The sequence below is a fragment of the Malurus melanocephalus genome, unplaced genomic scaffold (assembly GCF_030028575.1).
Source record: "Malurus melanocephalus ecotype Western Australia unplaced genomic scaffold, MMel_1.1 scaffold_390, whole genome shotgun sequence".
In the NCBI taxonomy this organism is placed as follows: Eukaryota; Metazoa; Chordata; class Aves; order Passeriformes; family Maluridae; genus Malurus; species Malurus melanocephalus.
The window spans coordinates 541,168-563,770 of NW_026623622.1; the positions used below are offsets into that span (position 1 = coordinate 541,168).

Here is a 22,603-nt window from a genome sequence, read left to right on the forward strand (position 1 = left end):
GCACTGTGAACCCCAGTCCCCGCACTGTGAACCCCAGCCCCGACCATACGCCCTCACACACGGGCGCGCGCCCCGACCGAGGGCGGGAAGAGGACGCTCCCGGGCGGCCGCCACGCGCGGGCACGTGACCGCCTCACATGGGCAGCATGGCGGCGCCCAGAGCCGCCCGCGCGCTGCGGAGCGGAGGTGAGTGCGCGCCGCCGCCGGAGTGAGGCGGGCCCGGTCCGGCCGCCGCTCTGYCCTGCCCGCGCTGCTGCTCAGTTGTGGCTCGCTTTGAAGTGCAGGAGCGAAAGGTCCCGCCGCCGTCCCAGSGGGGAGACCGCCGCGCCTGCCGAGGGCAGCGAGAGAGCGCTCCGCCGGCCGGGGCGCGGGAACACGTCCGGGCGTGGGGCGGCGTGTGGCGGCGGGGCCTCGCAGCAGCGGCCGCAGCTGTCAAGTGTCGGCTTCTCTTAAAGCGTGATCCCCCGGCGCTGTGCTCCGGCGTGGGGCTGGCGCATAGCAGGTCCCGGGGCGGCTGCGGGAATGTTTTGCTCTGGTTTTGCTGTGGTGATGTTTGCTGTCAAAGTGACCTGACGTATGTATGCGTGTTTCTTCTACAAACCCGTTCGACTACAGAACTTGTTACTTGTTGGCTCGCCCATGTACGTAATGTTTTTTTTTAGGGCCGGTTGTCCCCCGTGCCCTGAGGYTCTCTGAAGAGCACTTTTTCTACCACATTACCTTTCTCAAGCGAAAGTTGTGTTCCCGTGTCGTACCTCCATCTTCWGCCCCATGCGCACTTAAAAGCACGATGTCTGTCATCCAGCTAAAAGAATTACGCGAATTAAATTTCTTAAGCCTTCCTACCCTCCCTTCAGGCATCAAACCTTGTTCAGCCTCCCTAGGGGATATGCGTTTCCAGAGACCTGAGAAAGTGAAACTCATAGTTAAGACAAGACTGATTAAACTAAACCCGATTTTCCCCGAATTGGACAGTTCAGTATAATTTAATTTGCAAATGCTGAAAGACAAAAGTAATTTAAATTAGGTTTCTGTTCACCTAAGGGTATCTCTTCTACCTAAATTGAACAAAAATACTTTTTTATAGCCTCTTTGTTGTTATTTTTAAATATATCTGATGTTATGTTTTTATATATGATGAAAGTTTTCCTTATTATGGAATTGTTTCTACATAAGTGCATTTAAGCAGCAGAGATCTTGGAAGTTTCTATACTGGTTAAATACTTCCTCTACATATCAGAAGGACTTAGGTTAGCCTAAAACAAACCCCTTTTTCTACATTTTAAAAAGAAAATCAGTTGACTGAAAAATATTAGGAAGTTAAAAAGTACTTTTTGAGAATCGTGTGGGAAAATTCTTTGTCTTGCTAATGTCAGAATTCAAACACCTTCAACCCAAGGAGAAGATACACAACTCTTTTAGAGTGTGAGTGGTTTCCACAAACCTTTGTGAAATTCTGTATGCTCTAAAGGTTGCATTTCAGAGTGGACTAGCAGTGGCTTGAACTGCATTTTAGCTATCACCTTTTCTTGAAGAGTATTCAGAAAGAATTTTACAGGTGATGCATGGAAGTGTGAATTGAATTTACTATTTTGTAGAAGAAAATTAAGAAACATCCAGAACACAGACATGTTACAGACACTGTCACAGACAGTGTCACAGTTTGTAGTTAGAAATAATGTGGATTGTGTGCTGATTCACTGGCTTGTAAATGGTCTAATTTGATATTATCATAGTTTCAGTATTATAATAATTGCGACTGTGATACTTTATTGATAATAAAGTAGAAGACATAAAAAAMCGGCATTTACATCTACAATTTCATCTTAGATGTTTTAAAGCATAGTAATTTCCTACGGATCTATTTATTTTATACAGGTTTGTTACTGTAGAGTAGAAGCCCCTAATTCCTTGCAGTGAAATTCCACGGCTTAGAGCCTCAGGGAAGTAATTGATATGAAGGCATCCCTTGTAAAATTGGTTATTTGTGTTAAATAGTGATGTAACTGATTTCTGATCTTGCTTCCGTAACTTATTCATTACTGTGGTAATGTGTGTGACTTAACTGTGGACCAGACTTTTAAAGTTAAAGCAGTATAGACTGAAGGGGTGGGAGACATCCCTTAGATACMTAGTTTGTGTTCCCAGGCTGGCTGTTTGCGTGTTTAGGGGCAGAACTGCCTTTTTGAGCCCCTTGCAGAACTGGGAATTCATCTGCAGGTTCCTCAGTGGGAAACCTGGAAATTGCACCCAGCTAGAAGCTCTAGCTGTCTCCAGCACCACAGAATGTGAGATGTGGTGAGTTACTTCTGCGAATACAGAGCCTTTTAAAGAAGTTTGTACTCAAATTTTTTTTCAGAGAATGTTAGTCTTTCCTTTAAATAAAAGCAGGGGGACATAGGTGGAGTTGATCCTGTTGCAGTACAGTTTCAAAGCCTTACACTTTCAAGTTTGCCCATGTGTGCCGAGTCTCATTAGAAATTAGTTGGGGTTTGGTTTGTTTGGGTTTTTTTTTTCTTCTTTGATATAGATCACAAGTTTGATATAGATCACAAGTTTGGTTCACAGGCCTTGTCAGTAATGCATGGTTGAGTATTGTCTATACTTCACAGGTTAGCTAAAATGGAGTATATTAAAGGATTAATAATCTCTTCTCCAGCAAGATATTTATATGAAAGTCATGAAACTATTCTGAAGCATTGCACAAGTTAGAAATGTGAGTTGGACTGATAGAAGAAGTTGTAGCAAGTGACTAAGACAATATGAAGTGATTTGGTTTATATGCTGTAGATAGAGTGCAGACATGTAATTTTACATAGTGTTTYTCTTTCTGGTCGGACATGGCTTTGCCATTTAGGATAGTAAAAYTGGTAATCAATTTCTGAATTGCCGTTTTATGTTGAACTCTGTGTGTTACTGTACCAGAGTGCGCTTTGGGGTCTCCACCTGGGAAGTGGTTAAATAAATAAAGTGCCTGCTTTACTGAAGCTTTTACTGAGCAGTATTTCTGGTCAGTTAATTTCTTGCATTTTTTTTAATCTGCAGACCTTGCTAATACCCAAGGTTTTACAAAATTCAAACTTGTCAGTATTTTTAAGAGGAAGTGAAAGAAGGACTCAAAATTAGGCAAATTTCTTTTTTTTTCCTGAAATCAGTGTACATTTCAGATATTTTTTTACTGCCATATGCTACTGAATCAGTCTGTTTCCATCTTTCTGATGGTGCATTTTGAAACAGGAGATATATTTCTATTTTAAAAATTGTTGTAGCTCGCTCTTTGATCAGAGTATTTAACTACGAATTTCAGCATACTAGATGCTATTGTCATGTTAAGACAGAATCCTAAAAATCTTCTTAGCACAATTAATATTCAAATGGTAGAAGGATCTCTTCATCTAAATCATTTTTCTCACTGTTAAAAAGAAGTTTCGTAATGTACAACTCAAAGAATTGATCTTCACCTATATTAAGTTCCAATGCTTGTAAGCTAATGCTTTTTTAAAAATTAAGCATGGAATATACAGATAACAGTTTTGGGGAGACTTGACTGTTTCCTGGTATTCCAGACTTACAATTAAATGCATCCTGTAATTCTAACTTTTTTTTCTTGCAAATAAGAAAAAGTAATTTAATACTTGTGCAAGAGAGTTTTCAAGATCAAATATGCTTGACTGCACTGTCCAATATATGAGYTGGGCAATTAGCTGGAAGAAAATATTAATTCACATTTTCCATTAATATGTAGACAGACTCATGTCTCCAGAATTTAACATTAGCATTATGAGCTGCAAGTGATGCATGGTAGAAGTTCAAACCATTTGATTGTAGTACACTTYTAACATTTTTAAAATGATCCTAAGGTAGTTTCATCCCTGTCTTGAAAATAATCAGACAGGCGAGGAATTATTCCCATTTCAACAGTGCAGCAGCTCTGGGGTAGACATGCACTTTCATGGTTTGAGGCACAAGAGAAAAAATATTCCCCTTTCAATAAAGTGTTTAATTGTTCTTTCAGTTGAGTGGTAATGTGTTGTTGGCAGCACACTGTGGGTTTTTTTCTTGCATCTATCACTTCTGGCTATGGGTGGATTTGTAGGGTGTGGTTTCTCTGTGAGCTTAGGTTTCTCAGCATTAGCTAAGATTGCCTTTAAATGAAGGAAAGTCATTAGCAGATGTCCGAGACAGCTGCTGAAAACCAACATTTTCTGCCACATCAACAGCTTTACTGACCCACACCTACTCCTGTAGCCATTCGTTTCAGACTAAAAGGTATTTTCTCCTTTGTAGGAAGGTGCCCAYTGACCTGGCACTGGAGTGTCACCATTGTGGTTACAGCTAAAATCCACATAAAGACAAWGTTAATTACAATTCCTGAAGAGTACTTTGTTTCAGCTTTTTGGAAATGCTTTCTCTGCTCTACATGCCTTATATCTTRGGTGCCCAGGTCCCAGGCAGTGTCCTGTATCTGCTAGTGTGTAGTCTGTGATAAATACATTAGACAGATATATTTTCACATGCCAGAAGTTAAGGAAAGTAAGCCTAGCCATAATATTTCAAGAAAAATTGACCTTATTTGTAATTGTATTTTGCATGCATCACTTTTCATTTTGCAGAATTTTCCTTAAAGCTCACCTGGAGCTTTCTCTAAGTAGAAAAATGCTGCCTCCTCTTTCCCTTCTCATCGTAGAGCTCTGAGACTTTTCCACCACTTGCAGAAGCTCACAGCCCTGGTGTGGTGATTCGCTGAAGGGCCTGCTTTGTGCGTAGGCTACTGACCCTGAAGGAAAATACCAGACAGCTCTGGGAATGACTCTAGCAAGAAAGTGGAATGCCCCATCATAGGGAGTTGGCTTGCTGTTGTGTTTCCAAAGTGGATTTTGCAGTGCTGTCTCTGTCTTCACAGTTGGTGATGGGGATATCTGTGAGCAAGGTCTGTTTGCATGTGTAACTGCTGCATCGCCTGCCAGAGTCTGTTGTCCTTGCCTGGCATTTCTTTGCCTGGCTGCAGATGTAGAAACRAAGTCTCAACATAATACCTGGTAATAAGGTGGAAAGTCTAACAATGAAAGTCATGTCCGTGATTTTAATTCAAGATACACAGTTCAGTGCTGCCTCTGAGCAGCGCAGRAGGCAATTTTTTTCTCTCCTTTTGGTGTTGCTTCAGTCTCCTACTCTTCAGGCTCACAAATGCAATGTTAACCAACACAAACAAATTTTAGTGTTGTTCTGCAAAGAATCAAATTATTTAATCTCCTCTGTATTCATACAGCAAATCAGTGAAATAAAGGATACCCCTTCKCAATATTTAGAGATTTAATTAAAGGGACCAAAAATTCAGGCTCCTAAAATCTATACTGGAAGATGACCCTGCCAAGCCTATGTGCAGGATGAAACTGACYTTTCTGGCTACTTGGTCCTCGAACGTTCTTTAACTTAAAACATTAAGAATAGTGGTAGAGTGTGTCACAGATCTCTTGTGGTCTTTAAGCTTGTTTAGAGTGATATATAGCATTTGAGGATAAAGAATGGAGGACTAAATCATTCCTAAAGAAATTCTGGAGCTCAAATAGTGAATTACCTTGTATGTTAGAGCAGGTAGCTTCACTCCCTAAAATCACAGGATCAAATGTCCTGTGAGCATATAATAAAACTTTTTTTTTTTTGCCTCTAAGAGCTCACGGTGCAGATAACTAAGGCAGACAAAAGGGGCTGAAATCATGAGCACTAGCTGATGGATGGAGAAACTCTAGCGCCGAGGGAGTAATTTCTGGAGGGTTTTGCAGCAGCACATCATCAGCAGGATGAAACAGGGCCTGAGCCTGCCCTAGTGCCTGCTGCATCTAAGCTTCCAGGCAAACATGCAGTTGAGCAGCGGACATAAGTGAAGTGGCTTTTAGATTTAGGTAAAGAATTTCTTTTACTCAGGTTTTTGCACTGAATTACCCTGCCTAGACTAGAAACTGAATTTAAGGTGCACATAAAAATAACATGTCTGTAAAGTTTGGGATTTGTGTGTCATGGGTGATCTCTAGCTGTGCAGGGGAAACCCTACTGAGCCAGTCTGGCACACTTACCCTCACTTCTTGTGTGCATTTCTATGTATATAGCTGTAAGTTAGAGTGTAAAGTTGAGACTATGATGTCATGGTATTTTATTTTTTATTCTGAAGAGATGTGGATTTTGGCTGAAGTCACCWTGAAGACAAGCTACTTCTGGTTTTGAAACTGTTTTGGTGGTAAAGCTGCAGTGGAGGTCTGCGTTGTGAAATCAAAACTGGTTTTCCTTTCCATGATATTTGGATATAGTAGACATGAAGTTCTGATGGTGAGAGTTGTGAATTAAGAGGAAATTTAAGCAAAAGCTTAGCTGCTTTTGAGCATTCTTCAGTGAGAGTCCTGCTGGTCCAGTGCAATCTGCGATTTCAGAGTAGTGCTTGATTATGTATGTAGTCTGAAAGGACCTTTTCTGTTCTAAAACCACCTGTGGGACCCCCAGCTACAATGATCTTATCAACTGGGTATTGAATAATTTTCCTTTTTTTTTTTTTTGTTTTAGTTCCTCCTTCCTTTTCCACTCCTAAACAAGCACATTCCTATAGCACTTCTGATGCACATCTGGTGAGAGTCTTGCTGCCTCTTCTCTTGCCATGATGGGTAGCTTGCAGTGCTTCTAGACACCACATCCCAGTGCTGTTGATCTAGCAATACTTATTAGCATTAAAATTTAATTTGAAAATATTTTGAAGGTAATGAAGTGGGAGGGGAAGTGGATTAAAGGGCAAAGACTATTTTTTATGTTTTTTCTATTCAAGCCATGTGTATTTGCCACMGCGGTTACCTTCCTAAGCATTTCTATTTAAAATCAATGTTTGTTAAAATATGCTTGTCTGACCAATCCGACTTTCATATTATCTATGTCAAAAGACAAGAGAATGTGTATAAGGAGCAGTCTGTATGTTGTACACTCTCTGCCTTACAGTTATTACATCCTGTAGAAAGAGGCTGTTTGGCTACAGCCTTGTTTTAATTTCATTTTTTAGTTTTCAGTTACACATTTCTGGAGTCTCCCTGACCACTGCTGTTACCTGATGGCGCCTATATTTCATCAAGTTTAGACAAGCAGWCTACCTGGACTTAGGCCCAGAGGAGCTGCCCTAACTGATGAACATGATCCTCTCTGACTGGGAATTCAAGACTTAGAGAACCATGATTCCCAAGGGAATTGAAAGAAAACTGTGTTCAGACTTTGCCTCTTGCTTTTTTTATTTTCTTTGTTTTTATGTAGCATTGCCGTGTACTGATGGGTAGCATASTTTACCACAACTGAAATCTGGTATTGGTTTCTTGATGATTAGGAGAAAAGAGTCTTTTTAGCCCACTCTGAAAACAGAAGCAGGAGAACACTCGGAGACACAAGTTGCTGTGACATCTCTTCATTACTGCATACAAATCAAGTGATGAGTTACCAAACAAAATAAAAAATGTTGCAGCATTACTGTTATGATGTTGGGTGGTTTTATACTGCACAATCCTTTTTCGCTTCCAGAGTTTAGWGGATACAATTGTGTATTCTTGCCTRTTGCTCTTTAATCTGTTTCATTCTGTTGGAAAAACTGCATTATATAAAGATTGCAGGTTATTTTAGCTTTAGAATATTATGGTAGACTTTATGATTTAGAAAATGTTTTTAGAATTTTTTTATGATTGCAGAATATATGTCAGTGTTCAATGTAATTAAATATAATTGCATTTCCTGTATGTTTATTTTTAGTTTGCTCATATATGCCTTTTTTTACTCTCATTTTCATTGAGAGTTGTAGATTTGACATATKTATTTTTAAAGCATGGTGTTGGCAGTCAGACACAAGCTCACTTTAAATCAATGAAATAATTAGCTTAAAATTCTAAATGTGGGGAAGTTGTAGTTTCTGCTTAATGATCAGGAGTTGTTTCTTCATGTTGTTTTGGATTATGTGGCCTTGTTAATTTTTTCTTCGTAAGTTTAAAACATTAAGATGGGGAAGAGTAATTAAAGGCTGCTTCTTTCTTCTTATTCTAGCTTTTATAGCTGGGTCACCTTAGGCAGGCCGGCAGAGCTCTTTTAACTACATACATTTATGCCATTCTTTTGACTTACTGCTCATGTTTGCTTAACTAATATGCTACACCAGTACTTGTAAAGAGACTTTTCTTTGCTATCTTAAGAAAAAGTGGGTTTTGTGTTTCTGTTATCATAACAGTTTGTCTGACTGACTTATATTTTTAAACATGAGTTGTTCACCCAGGGAGGAGATACAGTGGCTAGAAAACTTGTTAAGCTCTAGGTTCACAAATGTGAAGACTGATCAGATAAGGATTCTCAGATTTCTTTAAATCTGGTGACTAATAAACATCTGAAATAAAGATGTTGTTACTGAAAGTTCATTATTCACATTTTCTGTGTAAGGGAATATAAAATCTGCTGTAGCACAGTATAGRTATTGTATTGTTCACACTTTCCATGTTTCTCATCTGCTCCAGGTTTGACATTCCTGATATTTCTGAGGTTTAAAAAAAGTCATRTCAGATATTTTTAGACCTCAAAAAGTTAAAAGTACAGTTGTGCAATATAATCACATTCAGATTTTTTTCCAGTCATGAAAMGGGAAGAGAATTACCATTCTTGAAGACAAAATTTCATTACAAGTTTTTGATAGTTAGAGAGTACTGGGGAGTGAAGCTGTTTCCTTGAATCATGGCAGTACTCAGGGGCCCCAGGCTTCAAGATTCTGTTGTCTGAATTGTAGGAATCTCCTGCTCTGGACTCTATGCAGCAGTTAGAAATAAACAGGGAGAGAGGCAAAGGCATCTGCCAGCACAGAGGCTTTTTCAGCTCCCTGCTTGGTGGTGAATCAGTTTGAGAATCTGTGTGGTGAGTCTCATTTGGGCATTTCRTGGACTCCCCACTTCCTCGGGTTGGTGATCCTGATGGAAGCTGGCAGTCCTTGGGAACTTACCCGCTTTGGAAAAGGGAGGGTCTCAGCTAGACTGCCATTGCCTCACAGTAATACAAGTTCTCCTTGGCTGTGTGGCTGAAGAGAAGGTACGATYTCAACAGAGTGGGGCTCAGGTCCTTCATAGGACTAGGAGCCAGAAGCTAGGGATATCTGGGGCTGGTAGTGTGCATGGCTTTAGGTGAGTCATTGAATCTTCTGTGYCATTCTCCACCTACAATGCAGATACCTATCTACCTTGCAGGTGCATTGGTTGAGATTAATGAGTTGTTTGTAAAGCACTTTGAAGATTAAAAGCTCTATAAAAATGCTAAGTATTAYTATGTATGAGCTCTTGAGTGCATAATGGTGTTTTCCAGTATTTAAAGCAATTTATAACACGCTAAATATGAAGACACTGTATGAAGTCAAGTTCTAGTTTCCATTTTGGAAAGTCASGCATATTTTGTGTTCACCAGTTCAGGTCACACCACTGGCCGTCAGTGTTATCTAGAGTGAAAACAGATTCTAGAAGATTTTTTGAAAGGAACTGTTTCAAAACAGTTCAAAACATTAAAATCATGTWGTTTTATAATAAGGGTTTCTTCCCAGTTGGTTATTTTTTACCCTCTTTATATGACTTGTGTTTTGATTGCCAAATGCCCATGTTTTCTATCTTTTTTTTTGTTTTGCCAAGTGCTTCTTCTGACGCTTAACACTTTTGTGTGGACTGCTGTAACTTTTCTCTCCCTGACCTTTATATCTGTCTCTGCAGTTGCCATCAAAACTTGTGTTCCTCATTCCACATCAGTGGCTCTTCCCACACAGTATAGGTTTCCTTAGCCCTTTGTCTACCCATCCCTCACTTTGGGGCTTCCCCTGCAGTTGTACCCTGAGGAATCTCCTGCCCCAGGTGCTTGTGTCTGGCCAGTGCTGCACAGTAGGGTGCTTCTCCAAAAATGTCACAGTGAACTGCCTGTCAGGCAGGCAAAACCACTGCCCAGTAACAGAAGCGACAAAGCTGACCTGTACTTGAGAGCAGATCTCCCTGGCTGTGACCTGTTGGTTCACTGTTCTTTAARCTTTTTGAGCATTGGTTTTTGTAAGCATTCTCTACTGACTCCCATGTCAGAAGCTGAAACAAACTGTTAATGAACTTGCTCTCCAAATAGAAGTCATGCTATCGAATTCCCAGGTTTTSTCGAGTCACAAATTGAAAACTGCATACTGTTATGTATCAGTATCATGTAGTCTTCCCAGCTTGGACAATTAAATAGTGCCTTTAGCCCCAATCTTGSTTTGCTGCATTGGATTAGGGATGTGAGAGAAGCAAATGCCCCAACTTTAATAGATTCACAGTTGTTTGTAATTACTTAACTGCAGTCTCTTTCACTTTATAAGATGTGTTGTCTAACCAGAATAGTGCATGTTTTAATTGTAGGAGTAAAATGTGAGAGTATACCTTAAAGTTTGCATACCAGAGAGTAAGGTCTTGTAGTTATTGGATGCAATTCAGGCAGGAAAATATAGTATGGCTATGTTTAGTATAATAAGAAGTGTCAGAATTCTCTRTTTTGTCATAGTAAATATATTATATTCCTATGTTTCTAAAATTACCTAGGATAAATAATTCGCACAAGTTACCAACTGAACTGTTCATTGGCAAAACGCTTTATCTGCATGGTAACTGCCTGCTCCTTGGAGGACAAGGGAAGTTTGAATTTTTTTTTTAATTCCGTCAAGATACTTAATATTGAAAACATTTGAGTGAAAAACACTGGAAATGTTTTATGACATAGAAGCAAAGTATAGAAAGTTTGTGTGTTCTCTTTTTAGAGATTTATGTCCTTTCCAAATCAGTAGTATGTTTCCTCTTAYTTCCTAATTTCTGAAGAAGAAAGACAATGTTGAAAACCAAGTGTTCAGCAAGCTGTCCTGCTGCTCACAAAGGAGAATAAAGGGCTCTTCAGAGCTCCTTGGAAGTCTTTTGGCAGACATATGCTCTAGTGTGCAGCTTGAGAAAACTTCCAAGAGTGTTTTTGAAAGTCATAGTTTCTCTTTTGAGTTTAGATTATAAATAACCAGCCATTGACCAGCTCTATAAAGTCTCCAGCTTTCACATTTTAAAGATGTTTATGTTCAGCAGTTCATTATTAAAACCTGTAAAGCTATGTTTCATTTTAAATCAAGCTCAATTTGAAACCATGAACTATTGCAGTAATKAACATGATCTGAATTTATACATTAATATTTACGACATCTCAGATGTTCTCTGTAGAAATGTGTACACTTCCCAGATTATCTATTTCATGCATTCTGGTACATAAATTTAAATTAGGTCCTGCTTTACGTATTTTTTTAAATATGAAAGTCAACAGATGTGGCATAACATTGAAAAAAATGACAAGTTTGTTTCTCACGTAAATTCCAGCTATTCAGTCTCAGATTTTCTGATAGACACAGGTGAAGTTGGAGTTGGACAAAAGCAACAGTGAACTCCTAGCTTCTTTCTATGTAAAATGGAGATGTTTTATGTAAGAAATGTTGCAGTCACTGCAAGTCTGCCAGTATTCTGCTTGACTTCTCAGGTCGAGTGTGCTTGTAAACTCACCTAGAGTTACTGAGTTGAGGTCCTTTTCCATTGCACAAAGTGGATAGGCAACTCTCAAAGACATCTTGGGTTGACACTGAGAGGAAATATCACCCATAGTTATTTGTGCAGATCTGAGCATCAAGTCACACTCATGCCTTGTGGATGAAATGGGAGGTGATGACAACACTTAAAGTCATTGCCCAATGCTTTTTGAACTAACACCTGTGAAGTGGCTAGGCAGCAAGCACCTCAGAGGCAGCAAGCACCTCAGAGGCAGCACTCACCTCTCCAACCCATTTCTGGTTGTTCTGCACTGATTATTATTACCATAGTTCTCACGAGACATGGTAGAACTGGGTGTTCTTCAAAGAAATAAAGTGGTGGGTCTTATCTGGGTTTATAAAGACTTATTCATGCTGACACACCCTGCTAAATCAGGAGAAGCTCACCTCATGAGAATAATTCTCTTCTGGGAAAGCTTAAATCAGCTGCTCAAAAAGATCAGGTTGTACCAGCAGGAATTGTTTTCYTGGTAGAGCTCTGTCCCAGCAGCTTTCTGAGTAGTACCATTATGTTGTCTATGGGTTTTGAGATGTGGAGTACTCTCCTTAACTAATACACGTTTTCTGGCAAAAATTTAATTGCTGAGCAAACCAAAGACTGCAGAAGTGTCTGTTTCTAAAATTTGCTTGATAAAGACAGTCTTGGTTTTGTTCATTTGGAGGCTGTTTTGTCCAAATAATTCTTGTGTCAAGGCTGCTTCACAAAATCTGGTGCAAAATGAGGCAGAGGTGGACAGACTTTGGCTGGGCTTGCTGCAACGGTATCCCCAGCTGTGAGAACCAGATGGATGTTGCTAATGGATTGATGGGGTGTTGGCAGCTACAAATTCAACCAAATGAAAATTATCTGCTGGAGTGGCTGGGGAAAGGTGGCGGTTCTTTCCTGTCCCCTTTGGTGTGGCAAGTGGTGACAATGGACTACCAACTACTGCAGGATGAGCAAGCATGGCCCAGACCTGAGCATAATGCWTCCAATGCCTGTGCCATTGCCAGGGGAGCAGCCACCTCAGAATGAACTTTGCTTACTGAATGCAGATCTGCAGCCTTGACATTTATAAAGTTGTGGCCAGGGCTGTAAAATACAAATTCACAGTCACATCACTTTTCAGTAGGCCATGCATATAGTTTGAAATAGACTCCATATTTTCCATGTGAAAAAAAATTGTTGCCGGATTCTTGGTGTGTAATTGACTGGATGTAAAAGTTCTGAGTTTAGTTTGCAAATTAGTAATTGATTAAGTGGATGGCCCCGTAGAGAATTTCATAGATTACTGCCCAGTTTTGCAGACAAAGTAGGTAAGTGTGCTCAGGAGAAGTGCCTGTCATGTTTAGCTGGCAAGTTAGGTTATCTTCACCTTGTGGAAAGCAAAACATTTATTTCATCTTACAGTTTTACTGTCTGTGCAGAAAAGACAGTCTAGAAAAAGGAGTTTGTGACCTAATTTATAATAAAGATTCCTTTCTTATTCTATCTAGCTTAGAGAAATAGACAGTGGAATAGTCGAATAAACTGAACAAAGTGAGTGAATAACCTGGTGAAGATAGTTCAGAAATGAGGTATCTTTTTTTTGTTTTGTTTTTTTTTTTTTTTTGTTTTTGTTTTTTTTGCGTAATAATATATATGATTTAATAAATAAGTCTGAGTTTGGTATACAATCATCCTGTTACTTTCTGCCTGTTTTATACTTATGTTCTTTCCCTTTAGCRTTTATTAGAACAGCTTCCCTTTCTGCAGAAGGGCTATGTTATTTATAAATTGCCATTTTATTTGCAATATACCATATATGAATTGGGCCATAGATGGTAGTTACATGGCTTGAGAATAGAACCCTTAATTTTCACGTGTTTTATAAACAATTGGCAATAAATGGCCTCATTCTGTGTCCTTTGACTTTAGTGGGAGTTTTCTGACAAATGTATTTATGCCAGAAGAAGCTGGCTGCCAGTGCAGCGGAGCGGGCAGTGCGCCTTTGCATTCGGCACAGTTGTGTGTCCCCGTGCCAAGAATGAATTTTGCCGATTCAGATTTGCTCAGTTTGTCAACACACAGGTCCCATTGAAGTTCGCAGGACGAGAATCATTCTTGGCACGGGGCCGCGGGCAGCCCAGGGAGCGGGGCCGGCAGCAGAGGGGAGCAGCGCCCAGCCTTGGCTTCCCACTGCCCGAGCCTCCCGTCTCCTGGAGCATGTGTTTGCTGTTCTTGGAGTAGTGGGGAGAGTCAGTGATAAAAAGAGATTTCCTAGGTTAGTTTTCAAGGCGCTTTTTTGTGTGTGTGGCTGTCTGGATGATTAATGTGAATAGGAAAATACTGTTGACCCATTTAAATCATGTTAGACAACATCCATTGCTCATCTACATAATGAAATACACACTGAACATTACARCCTAAGTATAAGAGCCAGTGAACTACAAAAATAATATTTTACTCATTTAGATTATGAAGTAAAATATAGGACATTAATACTAATGATACTATTAAATTTTAAGCCATGCAAATTGCAATTGTCAGTGAAAAAGAACTATAAGTTGAAAAGGCTATTAGCATTTCAGCTTTAACAGTTAATTTGAGTAATTTCTTTTTTCTGCTAGTGTGCAGCTTAAAAAAGTCTATATGCAAAACATTTAATAGTAAGTGCAGAAGTGTTTGTTTTATATTGTTATTTAATTTCAGTGATTAAAGAAATGTTAGAAATTAATTTTTAATATTAAAATATATTACCATTTTATTTTTCTGAGAGTAAACTGTAATTTTTAGTTGGGTACAATCAAATGTAAAAGGCAAATTATTAGTAACCAAGAGATGAAATAATTTTAAGCATTTATTTAAGTACCAAAGCAAAAACTGAAGCCTTTAAAAATATTGATTTTATCAAATTGAAACAGAATTGTCAGAATTTTAAGCTWTATACAAATTTTAGAGTACTGAATTTAGGCTGACAGGTTTCTATGGTTACCTACCTTTCCAACAGTTTGGTGAGATGTGTAAATCGGCCTGTGAGTCACTAGTAATTATCTGGGTTTTGTTTGTTATAGTTGTAATTCTGTGTTCAGTTCGAATCTAATACAGTTCWTACCACATGCTTTGGTTTATGTATATTTTAGTGTGTATGATTGACAGTGATTGAGCATTTCATATGGAGTGCTTGGTTTTTTTGTCATAAGTGATGTATGTTGCTCCTTCTGAAAATGTAAACAACTTCTTCCTGCATCACTGTTTGATAAACAGGGATTTTTATGCTAAAAAGAGGTCTTCGTAAATGTTAAGCAAGGAGATAAGTGAAAGGTGTTTTTAAAAAACATTTAAAATATTTCCCAAACATAATACTGTACTCTTCCAAATTTGATCCATAATTCTATCATTATAATTCATTTGGTGACCCAAATGTCACATATTTATGAATAAGATTCCAAGKTAAGCATTAATAGCACATAGTAATGACTGACAGGTTTAAAAATAAATGTTTTAATCAGGATGCTACAAGTTATCTGCAACAAGCTCTTGATTAGAGCATCTTCCTTGTGCAGAGCATTTTCTTGAAATAAAAATAAGAGCTTATTCTACCACCACCACAGCAGTTTAGCAAAAAAAAGCTATAAACTCTTAGACCTCTCTGCTCATATATTTTGAAATCTTTCAAATTTTGGGTAATTCCCCAACCTTAGACTCATCACACTAGCAAATGGCATATATGTGTTTCCTCAGTAAAGGTTTACTGCCCTAGCATCAYTTGTTTTTGTGTGAAAACAGGACAATACAAGTACTTAACAACTTTTAACACAAGAAGGCAGGAAACATTGCTAGCTGTCAATTTTATCAAATGAGTAGAAATATAATCTTATTTTATTAAGATATTCATCCCAAAGTTGCTAGCCACATGCACTTTCTTCCTTAATTTTGAGATAAGTCTGACCTATAATTCAGAAATCATCTTGTGTCCTTAGAGATTTAGCTGCAGGTGTACCGAAAATATTTATTGCAGGAAAAAGACTGACTGTCTATTCTCTTCCCATGTGTCAAGCCACACAAAACATCCTGATGCAATGTTCAGGAGCATTCCTAAATTTCCTACGAGCAGTGTTGCTTGCCTACTGTAGAGGGTTTCTATGCAAAGTTTATCTTACGGTGTTCCAAATGTATTTTTTCCATTTCAGGTGGGAATTTAAGAGGTTAGAGTAGGTTTTTTTTTTAACATTTAATATTGCATCAGGCATGTGTAAAGGACATAAAAATGCCAGTTGAAAAACAGTTGTTTCACAGAACACCTGAAAAGATTTTAACCCAGTAGGATTCAGTGAATGTTAGAGCTGTGGGTGGGTGCCTGTAAACAACAATATTTGGTATTGTGCTCTGTGTGAGGACTATTTGAATAGCTTATTTTTTTAATCTCAAACAATTGCTATTTTTTAAACTAACTAGTTCCAATAGTTGTTACTTCACTGCAAACTCAAAATAAAAATAAAATAACAAATCTTTCAAGCAAAAGTAGTTTCTCTGATCTTTAAAAAAAATCTAAAGATAGCTAGAAAGTGCTCGGAAAATGTATTTGAATATGAAAAGCTGAACAGATATGTTTCTCATTCTAATTTATTCACTTTATGATAAATTAATTTACTCAATATAGGAATGCAGTAACATAAGAGGAATGTTTTTCCTGCTAGTCATAGAAGTTGAAACTTGCCAGATGCTGTGATCTGGAGCCTAAATTCCCTTGATAGTAACTGTGATTGAAACCCTTAATATTGCTTTGTCCAGCTTTTGTGCTGGACTTGTCTCATTTTGCTGTGATATTGCTTTAGACAACACTGTCTTTTTATTTTCCTTTTGTGTTTTTCTATCAGAGAGAGAAAATGTAGTAGAACTAACACTAGGATGGAAGGCTCTRTTGGAGAACTGCAATGCCCTGTTCCCAAAGTTAAGTCTGTACAGCCTGATCCCARTTTCTGGAGTGGACAATTCATTTCCTTTGGTATATTAATGAATATAATCCAGCTRTAGTTTTTAAAATCCTATAATAAAAGGGGAAAGTGTTCAGCATTTTACTCGATTTATTTCTTATACTGCTTTGGTGTGACTCTGTGTGTGTATAGATATACAGAACTGCTCAACTGGTCAAAAGAGGTTTTAAGGATATAATACTAATTTTTTCTTCTTGTTTGTTAAAGTTGCACTGTCAGTTGATAAAAGGTGGCACTGAGCCAGCTTCCTGAAGGGGCTATGGGGAGGGTCATGGCTTGTCATGACCTGGGCACCRGTACTTGAATGTTGTTATTATTGGGATGAAGTACCCTTAGGCTGTCATCCTTCCTGTAAATAGAAGGGGTTCTGATTCTCTGTGGTTTCCCAGTTTACCAACTTGTAGAACAGCTACTTTGTTGGCCCTAAATTTGACAGAATAATGAATTAGAAGCMCAGCACTACTCCAGAAGGCACTGATTCATTATTTCAGTCTGTTGATCTAGACTAAATCACAGTAAGTAAAGCCAAACAAGAATGTGTTTCCATATAGTTTATAAATTTACAAGCTCATTTGTATTGGCATATAGCCAACAAATTGCCCTGTTCCAGTCTGCATGAAGTAAGGACAGAATTGTAACTAGCAAGGAGCATAACTGAGGGACAAAACTGACTTTTTTCAGTGACATGGAGGGGAGTCATGGTTATGTTTGCRGAGGGGCTGACTCTTCTCCCTCGGATCTGGTTGCTGTTTGACCATTGTATTGCTTTATTGCCTCTTAGGGCAGTAACGAGAAGTTCTGTTACTGTCTTCATTAACTAAACAAATTCTGTTGTTCATTTTGGGGAAAGTAAAATAATTAAATAAAACAATCCCAGTTAGAATATAACGTTTGCATGATACTGGCCTGTGTTTCAGTTTGTCAGGGTAGGGTCCTAAGCATGCTGTTGTTGAGGTTTTCACCGATGTGTTGCTGTTGTAACTGAAGTCACATCTGTCCTGATGAATATTTCATTTCCCCAATCATGCTATTAAAAACAGAGTGTTTTTACCCTTTCATTTCTGTTTTCTCTTTTCCAGTACCATCGTGACAGCTGTGGCTGCGTCCTGTTTACAAATTGCTGCTAGTCACATTTTCAGTAGTCCTTATGSGTTTTTCTTTCCCCTAATACATCCAATTAGGAGGAAATATTTCTCACGAGCACGGAGTTGCTCTTCTCCTTGTAATGACATAGTTCTGCAGTCCAGGAAACAGTGCTGCATGGTGTCCATGTCCACGATTTCCTGATGTGGGAAAAAYGTGTGGAAAGCATCTGGAGAGGAGGAGACCCCCTTTACCAGCTTGTTTCCTGTAAGCGAAATTGGAAGACCTTGTCTGTGCAAATAGATTTCAAAATAGAGTCTGCCCTTTGACTGTCTCCATAATTACACAGCGCTCTCTGTATTTTATTTGGCTGCCAGAGCAGTTAACCCCTGGAAGTAAGGGGCTGATGATGGCATGACCAGCACGGGTATGCAGACATGACCATGTGAATACACTCTTGTTTGCAGAAGCCTGTCGTTGAGACCTTCTTACAATATACTTTTACCAAATTTGAGAATTATTATGTGTTGGATTWTGTTGATTAAGATAAGTTATATCAGTAATGTACAGAAAAGTGGAGGTATTAGTTGCAAAAAAGGGGRAAAAAAAGAGAAACAAAAAAAAGTTCTTTAGTGGCTTTGATGTAATCAACATCTGTCAACAGAATGAATTTGCTTTTGTTTAATTTCAAGGGCTCTTGTCCTTCTACTTTGCCCAATCAGTTTCAACTTCTGCCTCAGGCATTTCCCTATGTTGTTCTTGGAGGTTTTTTCCTGGTGGTKTTTTTTTGGGTTTTTTTTTAGCAAATGCACAGGTTATTGCATGTGAAATGTGAGCTGCTCTTCTACTATACAGGTTACACAGAGCTGGAAAGAACCTTTAATCTTTCCCATCCTAGTTTTGAAGCTTGGACATACCTTTGCAACAGAAGGATTACAAAGTCAGTGTAAGTCAGTGTTTTATTAGACAGAGTTACAGTTACAAGGAAAGATCTTTCAAACCACAGCCATTATTGCAGATTGAAAAATGGAAACATTTGGTAATTAGCAGTAAAAAGCTGTATATTCTTACCTAGTTGCATTGGCTGGATTCCACATATTGTTACCCTTAGTGATTTTTTATATCTCATTTTGAACTGTATTCCTCAGAAGTTTCARCAAAATGAATATTTGCACAAGAAACTAAATTATTCTAAAATGTTAAAATTATGTGACAAGCAAAATGAAAGATCTCTAGTGTTTTACCTCCGAATGAGTATATAYTAAGAAAATCTCCAGTCATTCTTTTTCCAGTTTAAAAAGGAAGATTAAATCACATATTTTGAAAAGGGTTGTCAGAACAATGCTTTTGATGTTGTTAACTTTATCAAGAGCAAGTTGATTTTATTTCCTAAATAGTTTGGGATGTTCATGCTTGTAATCCTAAACAATTTTGGTACTCTGCTTCTGTTGATACTGAGACTAAATTATTTTAAAATATGTTCACTTGTTTCTTGTCTCTTTTAAGATGTACTCTTGTATTTATTGTAGCTCAGAATTGTCRTGAAGTTTATCCATTGGTAATATTTTTGTTAATTTCTTGGAAAATTGAAATCAAGTCGTTGCTAACAATCAAATTTGATGAATCATATAAATGAGCAGGTTTTTTTCACAGTTACCCCACATTTCATTCATTGAAAACATAGCTTGATAAATTGCTGTAACAGTTAAACAAGAAGCATTAGAAAAGGGCTTATGTGAGAGTTCATTTTCAACATCTCCCGTTAAAAATACTTCTTGACCAGAGGAAAATCACATTTAAATTACTAAAATCAACTTAATTAAGGGTCATTAATAGAGATACACATAAAAAWCTCTCCACTCTATGAGTGAAATGGGAGCATTTCATTATATAGTGTAACATGCATGAAGAGATAACAATTAAAATAGCCCTAGAGTAAAAGGCTAATAAATATAGGGCACACTGTGCTGCAGAATCAGTCACTTAAAAATGCTCCCACCCATCATAATTCTTGTATGCCATATTAAGCCCCTCTGACTGACTCATTTAAAAGGAAAAAAAAAGGAATTTCCAGACAAGATAAATTCATCCAATAATTCACAAGAGCTCACAGTGCATATTTATATTATTAATCCAAATGAAGGTCTGGAAGGTGTGCTGAGGAATCCAGTGGCTCCGGCAGGACGTGCATGTGCTCGGATTGCACAGTGGGATTCACTGGCGGCTCAGCGGAGCAGTTGTCAGTAATTTTCTGTGCTTGGTGCATCSGAGCTGCTGATGTGATTTGGTAATGCTGCTCATAATTCTCCTTAGTGCAGCTGATAGTAAATACTCTATTGCTCGTGGCAGGTGACGTAGCTTTGCCGTTGCGGTACAGAATGAACACATAAAGGGTCAACTTTGCATCCTGGCCGTGCTGGGCTGTTACCAGCCTAYCCAGCTTCACACACCACGCTCTCCAGTCAGTGGCTGCAGTTTCTGCTGGAAGATGTATAAATGCCAAGTTTATGAACAGTCTTACAGTAATTAAAATACGCAGAAAGCTTAACAAAAAGGATGTGCTTGAGCTTCAGTGTTGCAGAAGYACATAAAGGCATTGAGAAAAGCTTTGATGGGTGTAAGGGGTGGGGTGGAGGGAATTTCTGAGCCAGACTTGGAGAATCTAGACAGTTGTTCCTGTCTCAGGTGATTGATGATGTTGCTATATCAAATTAGCTGGGAATATGGGAGCTTAAAAAATAAAAGGAGCTGTGGAGGCATTAGAAGGCCTTCTTAAGGAAGGAAGTGTGTGGATGGAGTCCAGATTTTCATTATAAACCAGTAACTTCATTATATTTTAATGCCRTTTTATTTAATTTTATTTTTACTTTGTAGGAGAATGTTTTCTYTTATAATTTTTTACATTTCAAATAAAGGTTTAGTTGTCCTGTGTTTATAATTCTTGTCATATGTTTTAGTATGGTGATACTTATTTGCTTGTCTCATTTCATCTGTTCAAGTAGTAGATATTTTTGTATGCATCTGGTTTATAATGAGTAGTTAGTAGAATAACAGCAGGCTACAGTACCTTATTATCCTGTTATTTTGTGACAACACTTGCAGTGTATCTTAGGGAGAATAGAGGTAAAAATTTTATTCCAAATAAAAAGGTACCCCTTCTGAATGTGGGCTCGTCAGTAGACATGCACCCGTGAATATGGTTTAATGTATTTAAGAGTGAGTATCTGGGGGTGTGTATTTGGAATAATTGACAAGGACATTTGCACCTATTCTTCCCCAATTAAACTGTGACACAATAGACAAGATGCCTAGGGAACATGCTGGGCATCAAGGAGAGTGTTTAAAATGCGTGTTCACTTATTGATGTCCATGTGGACTTTAGCTGACMACATCAGTGAGTGTTTGATTTCAATATATTTATAGTGTCTTTAGCTGTGGTATGACCAAGGTACTTCCACTGCACTTTGTAAAAGAGGCAACRTGCCTTGTGCTGTCAGGGTGATCGCTACTTCCAATGGCCCAAAAGTTGCTGCCTCAGCAGATTTTGTGCTTCCAAATTCCAGAAATGAGTGCAAACCAGCCAGGGAGTTTGTGGGATGCTTTATGTTCTTTGGACATTCTTGCAGTTGCAGGTTGGGTGACCCTCTTTTTTTTTTTTTTTTTTTTTTTTTTTTTTTTTTTGTTTTTTTTTTATGTTAATTGGACAATTATTTCTTTTCTTGTGAAGGAGGCTCTAGGAAAGCAGATTATAAGTCTGCTGTTTAAATTCTAATTAATAGGCTACCAAACCAATCCAGCCCTCTGTTAACTGGGCAGCTCCACTTCCTTGGAGACACTTCCTTCTGTTTTGAAGCAAGCAGCTTCCATTGTGGTACTTAGGTTGCACTGAGAGCTTGAGGTGAACCTCACTCTTCAGCTCCACTTTGTTACTATCAACAATTAAAAACAAACCCCAACCAAAAAAAMCAGTAAAAATTTGTTGGAGTAAAAGTTCCTACACCTAGGTTTTAACCTTTTAGATATTGGTACCTAAATATAGCAGTGACCAGTATGCAAAGAGACAGTCAGGAACGCTTCTAACACTTCTAATACAGTCCAAACACTTATGGATTTGGGGCTGCAAAACTCAAATCTCCTGTATGTCATGGAATACTGTAGAAGGGCTGTGTGGGAAAGATTGCACATGTGGAAGCGTAATTCCTGTATCTGAAAGTGATAAATGTATCCAGAGGAGAAGAAGGAAAGTACAATAGAATAAAAACATGCAAGATATAAAAAAACTCTTCTGAAAAAAAATTACATAGTTACAAAATATGCAGTAGATTAATTTCTTAATTTATGTAACTAAACATAAAAATATTTAGTTACTTCTGTTTAAACAAAAACTTTTTACTGGAGAATAATTATTCATCTGGATTACTTGCCACAAGATTGCTCTTGTGTTTGTATACATAATGACATTTTTCAGAAGCAGATCAACTATTATGTTAAACTTAAGTTTCAGAAAAAAAACCCCATGTTTAGATTGTAGAACATTTGASTAGTGGAAATACACACTGTGTGTAATTGTAATGTAATTAGGCAGTGTCAGTAATCCTTTTGAATGTCCCGGTTTTGATGCTAGCATTGTGTTTTGTGGTGCATTATTTTGGTTTTGATGGCTCTGAGAACCTATGGGCTTCAATGCCCTTTCCCCCTCTTTTTTCTTTTATTCTTTTTTTTTCTTTTTTGCAGGGGCAAAGTGTGTCATTGCTTGACAACTAAGTTTGAGCTATGAAACTTTCATCTCAAATTCCCACATGAATTAAATGGAAATCTGATTCAAATACTCCAAATAAATTACAAATTTTAATCCCTTCACTTACTTTTGGCTAAGAATAAAAMTATCTCCTGAAGTTTGTTCTGTTGCAAATGAACAAAATGAATCCCGTTATTTAT

At 38.1% G+C, this 22,603-nt stretch overlaps 1 protein-coding gene across 5 annotated transcripts in view; it reads left to right on the forward strand.

Moving 5' to 3' along the window:
- Nucleotides 1-129: 129 nt before the first annotated feature.
- The window catches only part of METAP1D (methionyl aminopeptidase type 1D, mitochondrial), a 44,665-nt gene continuing 22,191 nt past the window's right edge, over nt 130-22,603 (forward strand). The window contains exon 1 of one of the 5 annotated variants that reach the window (XM_057379134.1): nt 130-186. In XM_057379134.1, coding sequence (XP_057235117.1) covers nt 138-186 — 49 coding nt within the window. In that variant the 5' untranslated portion in view covers nt 130-137. Of the gene's footprint in view, nt 187-17,638; nt 17,933-22,603 lie in introns of those variants that run through there. The other 4 variants (XM_057379136.1, XM_057379135.1, XM_057379137.1 and 1 more) reach the window with 4 other exon arrangements.